Raw genomic sequence first — 12,000 nt, 5'->3', positions numbered from 1 at the left:
CCTAAATATTTGTGAGAAACACTCTGCTCTTTGCTGTTCCCTGCTGCATACCACCTTTTTTGCTGTGGGGCCCGGTGTTTGCAGAGAAACAGATGAACTTTGTTTTGTTGTAATTTAGAGATAGTAAAAGCTCCTCCCTGTATTCCAACAGTTTCGTCATCAGGCGCTGTAGGCCTGGCTGCACAGGACAATGGATATATGGGATTCGGCGGCTGGGAGGAAGTTTTCTGCATAACTATGGGTTCAATACACTTGCCATACAATCCAAAATCGGCTGCTTAATTTGTAGATTTGAAGAGAAAATATTTCTAGCTCAAAATGATGAAAACTTAGTAACAAAAGCGCCTCGTATGCTGTACTAAGGCGGTAAACTGAGAGCAATTAAATGAAACTTTTAAAGACGCAAAACAGTGGAACAACACTGCCACAGAAGAACTTCACACATTATGCCACTGAATTTGTCTTTTCATGCCTTAGAATTTAATCAGTGCTGCTTCATAATTTGGTTCTCTGTTGCCGCATAATTCCTGTCGAAGGAAGAAGGGATGACGTTCAGTTATTTGCCACTAGTGATGCTCGAGTCCTTTTACACTTCATCCTCTTCTTGTTAGTGGTCCCTCTAACATCGCATTCGGAGACGCAGGTGCAGTTTGAATGCATTAATGCAAATGTACATTTTCGTGCATGTAAGTGTGTCTTAGGTGCATGAGAAAGTCCTGGAAATGAACCCGGGAAGGAGAAGTTGGCCTCGCCCGCAAGTTACATTTACTCCATGTCCTTTTTTAGCAGTCATTTGGTTTTAGGTCTTGTCTAGCGAGCCTTGGTGAGATCTATTGATGTCAGTTTCTTGGCCGAAGGGGGACAGGAGATGTGCACGCATATGGACAGGAGATGTGCACGCATATGGACAGGAGATGTGCACGCATATGGACAGGAGATGTGCACGCATATGGACAGGAGATGTGCACGCATATGGACAGGAGATGTGCACGCATATGGACAGGAGATGTGCACGCATATGGACAGGAGATGTGCACACATATGGACAGGAGATGTGAACGCGTGCACATCGTCAACCCTCCCTGTCTCCTGCTCAGGGCCGGACTGCGAACCAAAACCGGCCCTGGCAAAGTGTTCGGCCGGCCCCCCTGGGCTTGGGGGTGCCACCGAGCTCTTTGCCAGGGCCGGTTTTCGGTCGATTTTGTTACAGGGCCGATTTTGCTGCATAAACGGCCCTGTAACAAAAACGGCCCCCAGGGGCCCAAAACCGGCCCCCACCTGTGCGGCGCACCGGGGGATTGCCCGGTGCCCGCTACGGCCAGGCCGGCCCTGCTCCTGCTAGCTCTGCCAGCGCGGACAGGAGATGTGCACGCGCACGGCCGTCAGAGATTAATCCAGGTTTAGGAATCGGAGTGTAGATTTACAACACTAGTAAAGACATTTACTTCCATGTATTGTGCGACCAAGGGACGGGACGTGGACGTTATGTAGTGGGATTGCTCTGGGACTGGAAGTTTCTCCCCGCCAAACTTGCGTGTTTGTGGGTGATATCGCAATCCATTCCCTCCTGTGATACGGTCCAAAATGTAATATTGTCCGGGCAGGAGTATGCCTTTAAGGAGGGTGGCAACAGAGAACAGACTCACCCAATATTGTTTGCGATGCAGGGAAATGGGTTTCTGTAATTGAGAGGGATTTGCGCATGCGTAAATGTAGGTTACCTGTATTTGTTTCCAAAAATACCCATATACGCACGTGAGAAAGTTGAGATTTACAAAGAATTCCACAACTGGCCTCATGAAACTGTGATTGTCACCATGGTTTCCCGGCAGTACTCCGACAATTCTCTGCCAGTTCCAAAATGTCAGAAATTTACTCCTGGGTGACTTTTATTCAGAATCGACCCTATATCTGTCGCAACCAGTTCAGCAGAGCCATTGTAGAGCCAGAGAACCAGGTCAGCAGAGCTGCTCCAGAGCCAGAGAACCAGGTCAGCAGAGCTGCTCTAGAGCTAGAGAGCCAGGTCAGCAGAGCTGCTCTAGAGCCAGAGAAACCAGGTAAGCAGAGCTGCTTTAGAGGGAGAGAACCAGGTCAGCAGAGCTACTTTAGAGCCAGAGAACCAGGTCAGCAGAGCTGCTTTAGAGCCAAAGAACCAGGTCAGCAGAGCTGCTCTAGAGCCAGCGAACCAGGTCAGCGGAGCTGCTTTAGAGCCAAAGAACAAGGTCAGCAGAGCCGTTGTAGAGCCACAGAATCAGGCCAGCAGAGCTGCTCTAGAGCCAGAGAACAAGGTCAGCAGAGCTGCTGTAGAGCAAGAGAACCAAGTCAGCAAAGCCGTTGGAGAGCCAGAGAACCAGGTCAGCAGAGCCACTCTAGAGCCACAGAACCAGGTCAGCAGAGCTGCTTTAGAGCCATAGAACAAGGTCAGCAGAGCTGCTGTAGAGCCAGAGAACCAGGTCAGCAGAGCCGTTGTAGAGCCAGAGAACCAGGTCAGCAGAGCTACTCTAGAGCCAGAGAACAAGGTCAGCAGAGCTGCTGTAGAGCCAGAGAACCAGGTCAGCAGAGCCGCTCTAGAGCCACAGCACCAGGTCAGCAGAGCTACTCTAGAGCCAGAGAACTAGGTCAGCAGAGCCATTGTAGAGCCAGAGAACCAGGTCAGCAGAGCTGCTGTAGAGCCAGAGAACCAGGTCAGCAAAGCTGTTGTAGAGCCAGAGAACCAGGTCAGCAGAGCTGCTCTGGAGCCAAAGAACTAGGTCAGCAGAGCCACTCTAGAGCCGGAGAACCAGGTCAGCAGAGCTGCTTTAGAGCCAGGGAACCAGGTCAGCAGAGCCGCTCTAGAGCCAGAGAACCAGGTCAGCAGAGTTGCTTTAGAGCCAGAGAACCAGGTCAGCAGACCTGTTGGCGAGCCAGAGAACCAGGACAGCAGAGCCGTTGTAGAGCCAGAGAACCAGGTCAGCAGAGCTGCTGTAGAGCCAGAGAACCAGGTCAGCAGAGCTGCTTTAGAGCCAGAGAACCAGGTCAGCAGAGCCGTTGTAGAGCCAGAGAACCAGGTCAGAATAGCTGCTTTAGAGCCAGAGAAACAGTTCAGAAGAGCCATTGTAGAGCCAGAGAACCAGGTCAGCAGAGCTGCTGTAGAGCCAGAGAACCAGGTCAGCAAATCTGCTCTAGAGCCAAAGAACTAGGTCAGCAGAGCTGCTCTAGAGCCAAAGAAACAGGTCAGCTGAGCCACTCTAGAGCCGGAGAACCAGGTCAGTAGAGCTGCTTTAGAGCCAGGGAACCAGGTCAGCAGAGCAGCCATAGAGCCAGAGAACCAGGTCAGCAGAGTTGCTTTAGAGCCAGAGAACCTGGTCAGCTGACTAACCCTGGGCGTAGTTCGCGAAGTAGCACTTCGCGAAGCTACATAAAGTGCAGTTCGCACTACGCGAGCTACGCGTAGCACTTCGCGAACTGCGTAGTACCTTGTTCGCACTGTGCCAGATGTCGTTTTCAATGATTGCACAGTGCGGACAAGCAACCGGCACTGTGCAATCATTGAAAATGGCATCTTGCACAGTGCGAGCTGTAGTTTTCTGCTGCTCGAGTAGATTTTTACTCGAGTGGCAGCTTTCTCAATGCGAACTGGTAGTTTCTCATCACGAGCGGTCACGAGCATACGCGACCACTCGCAATGAGAAACCTGACCTCCTCGCATTGGGAATCTCGCCGGGAGGTTTATATTCCATGCTCGCGATCGCCAACTTGATGTTGCTGATCGCGAACAAGGAAAAAGTCTCGCCGGGATGTCATTTTGCTTGCTCGCGGTCGCCAACTTGACGTTGAGGACCGCGAGCAAGCAAAAAATGACCGCAGCACTACGCAACACTACGCTACGCGTGTTCGCACTGTGCTACATGCAATTCGCATAGTGCGAAGTAGCGCGAACTTCGCAAACTACGCGAGCGTAGCGTAGTGCTTTGCCCAGGCTTACAGCAGACCCGTTGTAGAGCTAGAGAACCAGGATAGCAGAGCCGTTGTAGAGCCAGAGAACCAGGTCAGCAGAGCTGCTGCGCAGCCAGAGAATCAGGTCAGCAGAGCTGCTGTAGAGCCAGAGAACCAGATCAGCAGAGCTGCTGTACAGCCACAGAACCAGGTCAGCAGAACTGCTGTAGAGCCAGAGAACCAGGTCAGCAGAGCCGCTGTAGAGCCAGAGAACCAGATCAGCAGAGCCGCTATAGAGCCAGAGAACCAGGTCAGCAGAGCCGTTGTACAGCCTGACAACCAGGTCAGCAAAGCTGCTCTAGCGCCAGAGAACCAGGTCAGCAGATCTGCTTTAGAGCCAAGGAAACAGGTCAGCAGAGCCGCTCTAGAGCCAGAGAACCAGGTCAGCAGAGTTGCTTTAGAGCCAGAGAACCAGGTCAGCAGACCTGTTGGCGAGCCAGAGAACCAGGACAGCAGAGCCGTTGTAGAGCCAGAGAACCAGGTCAGCAGAGCTGCTGTACAGCCAGAGAACCAGGTCAGCAGAGCTGCTGTAGAGCAAGAGAACCAGGTCAGCAAAGCCGTTGGAGAGCCAGAGAACCAGGTCAGCAGAGCCGCTCTAGAGCCACAGAACCAGGTCAGCAGAGCTGCTTTAGAGCCATAGAACAAGGTCAGTAGAGCTGCTGTAGAGCCAGAGAACCAGGTCAGCAGAGCCGTTGTAGAGCCAGAGAACCAGGTCAGCAGAGCTGCTCTAGAGCCAGAGAACAAGGTCAGCAGAGCTGCTGTAGAGCCAGAGAACCAAGTCAGCAGAGCCGCTCTAGAGCCACAGCACCAGGTCAGCAGAGCTGCTTTAGAGCCAGAGAACCAGGTCAAAAGAGCCGCTGTAGAGCCAGAGAACCAGGTCAGCAGAGTTGCTTTAGAGCCAGAGAACCAGGTCAGCAGAGCCGTTGTAGAGCCAGAGAACCAGGTCAGCAAAGCTGCTTTAGAGCCAGAGAAACAGGTCAGCAGAGCCATTGTAGAGCCAGAGAACCAGGTTAGCAGAGCTGCTGTAGAGCCAGAGAACCAGGTCAGCAAAGCTGTTGTAGAGCCAGAGAACCAGGTCAGCAGAGCTGCTCTAGAGCCAAAGAACTAGGTCAGCAGAGCCACTCTAGAGCCGGAGAACCAGGTCAGAAGAGCTGATTTAGAGCCAGGGAACCAGGTCAGCAGAGCCACTGTAGAGCCAGAGAACCAGGTCAGCAGAGTTGGTTTAGAGCCAGAGAACCAGGTCAGCAGACCCGTTGGCGAGCCAGAGAACCAGGACAGCAGAGCCGTTGTAGAGCCAGAGAACCAGGTCAGCAGAGCTGCTGTACATCCAGGGAACCAGGTCAGCAGAGCTGCTGTACAGCCAGAGAACCAGATCAGCAGAGCTGCTGTAGAGCCACAGAACCAGGTCAGCAGAGCTGCTGTAGAGCCAGAGAACCAGGTCAGCAGAGCTGCTGTAGAGCCAGAGAACCAGGTCAGCAGAGCCATTGTAGAGCCAGAGAACCAGGTCAGCAGAGCCGTTGTAGAGCCAGAGAACCAGGTCAGCGAAGCTGCTTTAGAGCCAGAGAAACAGGTCAGCAGAGCCATTGTAGAGCCCGAGTACCAGGTCAGCAGAGCTGCTGTAGAGCCAGAGAACCAGGTCAGCAAAGCTGCTCTAGAGCCAAAGAAACAGGTCAGCAGAGCCACTCTAGAGCCGGAGAACCAGGTCAGCAGAGCTGCTTTAGAGCCAGGGAACCAGGTCAGCAGAGCAGCTGTAGAGCCAGAGAACCAGGTCAGCAGAGTTGCTTTAGAGCCAGAGAACCTGGTCAGCAGACCCGTTGTAGAGCCAGAGAACCAGGATAGCAGAGCTGCTGTACAGCCAGAGAATCAGGTCAGCAGAGCTGCTGTAGAGCCAGAGAACCAGATCAGCAGAGCTGCTGTACAGCCACAGAACCAGGTCAGCAGAGCTGCTGTAGAGCCAGAGAACCAGGTCAGCAGAGCTGCTGTAGAGCCAGAGAACCAGGTCAGCAGAGCCGCTGTAGAGCCAGAGAACCAGGTCAGCAGAGCCGCTATAGAGCCAGAGAACCAGGTCAGCAGAGCTGCTGTACAGCCAGAAAAAAATGTCAGCAGAGCCGTTGTACAGCCTGACAACCAGGTCAGCAAAGCTGCTCTAGCGCCAGAGAACCAGGTCAGCAGAGCTGCTTTAGAGCCAGAGAACCAGGTCAGCAGAGCTGCTCTAGAGCCACAGAACAAGGTCAGCAGAGCTGCTGTAGAGCCAGAGAACCAGATCCGCGGAGCTGCTTTAGAGCTAGACAGCCAGGTCAACAGAGCCGTTGTAGAGCCAGAGAACCACATCAGCAGAGCTGCTTTGGAGCCAGAGAGCTAGGTCAGCAGTGCCGTTGTAGAGCCAGAGAACCAGGTCAGCTGAGCTGCTGTACAGCCAGAGAACCAGGTCTGCGGAGCTTCTGTACAGCCAGAGAACCAGGTCAGCAGAGCTGCTGTACAGCCAGAGAACCAGATCAGCAGATCTGCTGTAGAGCCACAGAAGCAGGTCAGCAGAGCTGCTGTAGAGCCACAGTACCAGGTCAGCAGGGCTGCTGTAGAGCCAGAGAACCAGGTCAGCAGAGCCACTGTAGAGCCAGAGAACCAGGTCAGCAGAGCCGTTGTACAGCCTGAGAACCAGGTCAGCAAAGCTGCTCTAGAGCTAGAGAACCAGGTCAGCAGAGCAGCTTGAGAGCCAGAGAACCAGGTCACCAGAGCTTCTCTAGAGCAAGACAACCAGGTCAGCAGAGCCATTGTAGAGACAGAGAACCAGGTAAGCAGAGCTGCTCTAGAGCCCGAGAACTAGGTCAACAGAGCTGCTGTATGTAGGAGAATAGGATCTGCTTCACATGTTTACCCCCACTTTTTGCTGGTGTTTCGCTGTTGTTCGACTTTAGTCTGGCTGGGACCCTGCTATCAGGGCCCCAGCCTAGCTGCTTCCTCTCTAAATTGATTGCATGTACTTTAGGTACACCACAGATTGGATCCTGAGGTACCCTTGTTAGTCCTTAGCATATGGTATACTATGTACCCAGGGAATAGGTACCCCAGAGGCCTACCAGGGGCTGAAACATGTACTATACCACCACTGGAAAGCCACCCAAAATGACACCACAGGTCTGCTACTGCAGCCTGGGTAAGGTGGTGCATGCACCCCTTACTGAGGTATAGGTTCACTATACCTCACCTATTTTATCACTGCACATACAAACCCATCAGTCACTCCTTTGGCAGGCCTTAACAATCCTGAAGGCAGAGTGCTTGGTTATATGTGAGAGGTTGCCCATGCATGAGCTGAGCCCCTCTGCAGCCTTCGGAATCTGTTCTCCGGGGATTGTCAGTGGTGCAGCCTGACCATATACTCTTAAGTGCATTATATCTTAAACGGCTAATGCTAACTTTGGACTGGCTGCACAGAAACATGTCATGTTTGGTGTCAAACACCTTGGAATCATACCCCCACAACAGTTCTTGATGTGAGGATATGATCCCACCCTTCTAGAGGGAGAGACATGGCAGTACTGGTATACCCGGTAGAAATCTAATAGAGCCCTGGCATCACAAAATTGATGCTGCAGCTACAGACAAAAGGCTGGCCTCCTGCTGCTGACCGAAACTCCGGCAAGGGAGGCCTGGGCAATAGGTTTCCTGTCACAGGGAGGTGTAACCACCTCAATATATAGGGTCAATAAGACCCAACCTCTGCGCACTGTAGCTATAGGTAAAACATACCTTAGTATGTCAACATCATAAACTTCACAATCATAAGCTTGTTGGTGAATTTCTAACACAAATCAAGTCCACATCCCTGGCCCTCGTGACTGAAGAGTCAAGCTTCACCTTCTTCACCTGAAATCACCCAACATCGGTGGGCATCTGCCTATCGCCTTGCTGGTCACTGGCTAGTGACCCAGACTCTGTCCCCTCTGCTTTCAGGTTCTTCTCATCTTTGATCCAGGCTTGGATCTTTTCGGACACCTCTCATCTTCCGGACAGCATATACCAGGCCAACTTCTCACACTGTAGAGCCAGAGAACCAGGTCAGCAGAGCCGTTCTAGAGACAGAGAACCAGGTCAGCAGAGCTGCTGTAGAGCCATAGAACCAGGTCAGCAGAGCCACTCTAGACCCAGAGAACCAGGTCAGCAGAGCTGCTTTAGAGCCAGAGAACCATGTCAGCAGAGCTGCTCTAGAGCCTGAGAAGCAGGTCAGCAGAGCCTTTGTAGAGCCAGAGAACCAGGTCAGCAGAGCCACTATAGTGCCAGAGAACCAGGTCAGCAGAGCTGCTGTACAGCCAGAGAACCAGGTCAGCATAACTGCTCTACAGCCAAAGAACCAGGTCAGCAGAGCCGTTGTACAGCCTGAGAACAAGGTCAGTAAAACTGGTCTAGAGCCAGAGAACCAGGTCAGCAGAGCTGCTGTACAGCCAGAGAACCAGGTCAGCAGAGCCGCTGTAGAGCCAGAGAACCAGGTGCGCAGAGCTGCTTTGGAGCCAGAGAACAAGTTCAGCAGAGCCATTGTAGAGCCAGAGAACCAGGTCAGCAAAGCTGCTTTAGAGCCAGAGAAACAGGTCAGCAGAGCTGCTTTAGAGCCAGAGAACCAGGTCAGCAGAGCTGCTCTAGAGCCTGAGAACCAGGTCAGTAGAGCCATTGCAGAGCCAGAGAACCAGGTCAGCAGAGCCTTTGTAGAGCCAGAGAACCAGGTTAGCAGAGCTGCTTTAGAGCCAGAGAATCAGGTCAGCTGAGCTGCTGTAGAACCAGAGAACCAGGTCAGCTGAGCTGCTGTAGAGCCAGAGAACCAGGTTAGCAGAGCTGCTGTAGAGCCAGAGAACCAGGTCAGCAGAGCTGCTATAGAGCCAGAGAACCCTGGTCGTCATTAAGTACTAGATGCCGTATATAGAATCACACTAGGATGTTCATCTTTTCTTCTCTTTCTTTTTTCTCAACCTTTCATAAACTTTGATGCCGTATCACTGGCAGTTAGCATGAATTTAGTTGAATTTATGCGGCATTGTGGTGTGGTCTTGATGTTTAAGATCTCTTTTTCCAACTGTGTATATGTCTTGATTGTGCTACTTCTCGCTTACATTCTGATGAGGCTCTGAGGGTTACTTATACACCATGGCTTTAAATAGTTTGCCAACAATGTATGTTCCCTGACTGAAGGATTTCCACTGCCACAGGACATTAAGACCCAGAGGGATTTTTTTAATGATGTATTAAATTCCTTGCTAATACCAGATGTTTCTGGCTGTAGGCCCAGGTGTCTCGCGGATTCAGCTGCTCCTGGTTTCACAACCGTTTTTTAGTTGGAAGTATGCATACTTCACTGGACACCAAAAGGTGGCAACTCTGCTTAAGAGCAGGATTTTCTCTGTGATACATGTGTGCGCATAGAGTGAGCGGCAATCGACTGGCATCTTTAAAGCATTCTGCCAACGACATTGGGGCTTATTTACAAGCCCCTTGCGCTGCCGCTGCGTCACTTTTTCCCACACAAGAAGTGACGCACCGGCGGTGCAAGGGACTTGTAAATAAGCTCCATTGTGCCCATTCGAACGCAATAAAACAGTTACGTAACCTTTGCACCACGGAAAAGGTGAAATAAAGCACCAGTTTCTAAAGTTATTGCTCTTTCTACAGTTACTGGTTACTCAAGTGTCCTGCCTGAGGTCACTACATTTATTGTAATTTAAAACTTCAGGTATCAAAATGCAAAGTTGTGTGAGCTATTAGCCTTACACTGGCTGAACAACTGCCTCCTACCATAGGACTGTTATGAGTGTCTACAAATCTAAGATTATATTTTGGGAAGTGGATGATGCACCTTATGCCTGCAACATAAAACAAGCATTTGCAATGCAAGAGGGCTGGCATTACTAAACGTTTGAGCTATTGGTGTTGCAAATGATAATGTTTGTTAGTTTGTGTATTTTTTTGTTAAAAAATATTCCGCCAGTAGCATAAGTAATGAAATAAAATCCACGTAGACCACCAGTACCACCACCACTAACACCACCAGTACCACAACTACCAGTACCAATACCACCACCACCACCACCACCGCTACAACCACCACAAGTACCATAACCACCACTACAAATATTACTATTACTACTCTGTGGTGATAGTAATAATAATAGTGGTAGTTATGGTACTGGTGGAAAACTACTATTATAAATTACAATACCTGTTAATTTTTCAAAAGGCATTGCCATTTATAAAACCAATAGCTCTAAAACTCGCAGTTGCGAGACCTATTGCATTGTAAACGCTCGTTTAGTGTCTCACTTGTTCGATCTAACCACATCTCCTTGTCTTTTCAGCTACAGTAAAGAGTGGGTCTTGCCCTCTGCCTCCTAGTTACACAGACTGTAGAGAAGTGAATAAAACGGAGAAACTATGCACCACTGACCAGCAGTGTCCAGGGAAGAAGTGTTGTAACTACGGCTGCGGCTTCCGTTGTACAAAGCCTTTGCAAGGTAAGGCACCTACAAGCTCCCTGCTTCCTTCTCGGGGATGTGGGGTCTCATGACTTGAATCCAGCCTTGTGGTAGCGGTCTGTTGCACAAGATTAAAAACACACTTGGGGGCCTTTTGCTAATGACCAAAAGCATATTTGGAATGCAGCTCTGAGATTGAAATATACTGTAATCAGGGTAGTTGTCTGGGTTTGAATTGGGTGAACATCCTGATGAATGCACTTGACTCAAGAGATTCACATTGCGTAAAAACTTGTTGGCAAAGTAACAGGCTGAAGATTCCTCTGTGTCTGTTAATGTGTTCTCAGATGGAATAAACACCACAGCCCATCCCAACACAACAGTTACAATCCGTGGGTAGTATGAGTATGTAGCCAACAACAAAATTGCTTTAAGTATTAGAGAGCGTTATATAAGTGGAAAGACGGCACAACATTGTCACGGAGGGCTCTAACTAGTTATTAAGAACTATACAAACACTTTGAGACTCCTCTCTACCTGTTTAGGTGTGGACCGCCCCCCCCCCCCCCCCCCATTACATCAGTTTTTGCATCATACCAAAAAAGGAACATTTACTAATGGCCATGAGAATAGGGGTTGGATCCACTAATGACAACAAACAAATAACAACAGGGCTCTTCAGAAATGTGTTCTCTGAACCTGCCTAGTTTGACTAGTGGCCTTGTGTCACACCTGGTTTGGATTTTCTTGTTAGGGCCGAGTTCCTTCCTATCAACTTACCGTGGAACTTTTAGCCGATGGACTTTTTTTACCTGCTGAGAAGTGTAGCGAGGAGAAATGACCCATCAAGACAGACTACAATTTGCAGGGACGATGTCTTGAAGAATCACAGACTCCGTATTCCAAGTTAGTTCTACATGGTAAATCTTGGGAAACACACCAGCCACATAACACATAGCATACCAATTCAGTGGCAAACATACATAGGCATTTTTCCCACAGATTAAATACACATTTGGTACCACTTGCACCGTGTCCTGCGAGAAATTCTTTGCAGTAGCTTCAATTGTACAGATATGATCACATACACTCTGTCCCAAAAATATTTTATCATAATAGGTCTGTAGCTGAATGATGCAAAGCTTTCCTCTCTGTTCAAAATCTAAAGCTATTGGACCAGAACTCCCCTTCGCCTTGTGTGCTAATTCCTCCTTGGTCCAAGCAATTCTTTCCTTTCTACTCTTAAGTTTTATTGAAAATTGCCTATGTCTATCTTCCACCTGATCTACAAATATCTTTTCTATTTCAGTTAACATACATGTTTAATTTTCACAATGTGTATAAGCTGTATCTAATGTGACAATAGGTATGAAATACTTTCCCACACTATCTTCATGCTTGTAAAAAGAGTTATTCAGGTGCTTATAAGCTAGAACCTCTGAAAGCACCACATCATAGTTCGAAAAGTAATATTCATAATGACCCTTACTGTAAAACATATTAAGCAACAGACTATATGTAGTACCATATGTTAGAGGAAGATGGTGATAACTAATACCTTCCTCCA

The 12,000-nt window shown here is 49.6% G+C and overlaps 1 protein-coding gene across 21 annotated transcripts in view; it reads left to right on the top strand.

The window, feature by feature from the left end:
- Window positions 1-12,000, top strand: part of LOC146822208 (uncharacterized) — a 260,616-nt gene that overhangs the window by 16,848 nt on the left and 231,768 nt on the right. For all 21 annotated transcript variants that reach the window (XM_085613358.1, XM_085613354.1, XM_085613342.1 and 18 more), the window contains exon 2: window positions 10,317-10,472. In XM_085613358.1, the coding sequence (XP_085469484.1) occupies window positions 10,317-10,472 (156 nt within the window). The remainder of the gene's footprint in view (window positions 1-10,316; window positions 10,473-12,000) is intronic.

The sequence above is a fragment of the Triturus cristatus genome, chromosome 6 (assembly GCF_964204655.1).
Source record: "Triturus cristatus chromosome 6, aTriCri1.1, whole genome shotgun sequence".
NCBI lineage: Eukaryota > Metazoa > Chordata > Amphibia > Caudata > Salamandridae > Triturus > Triturus cristatus.
Note: the sequence above shows the minus strand (reverse complement) of the source record. Positions and strands in the feature narration are given on the sequence as shown.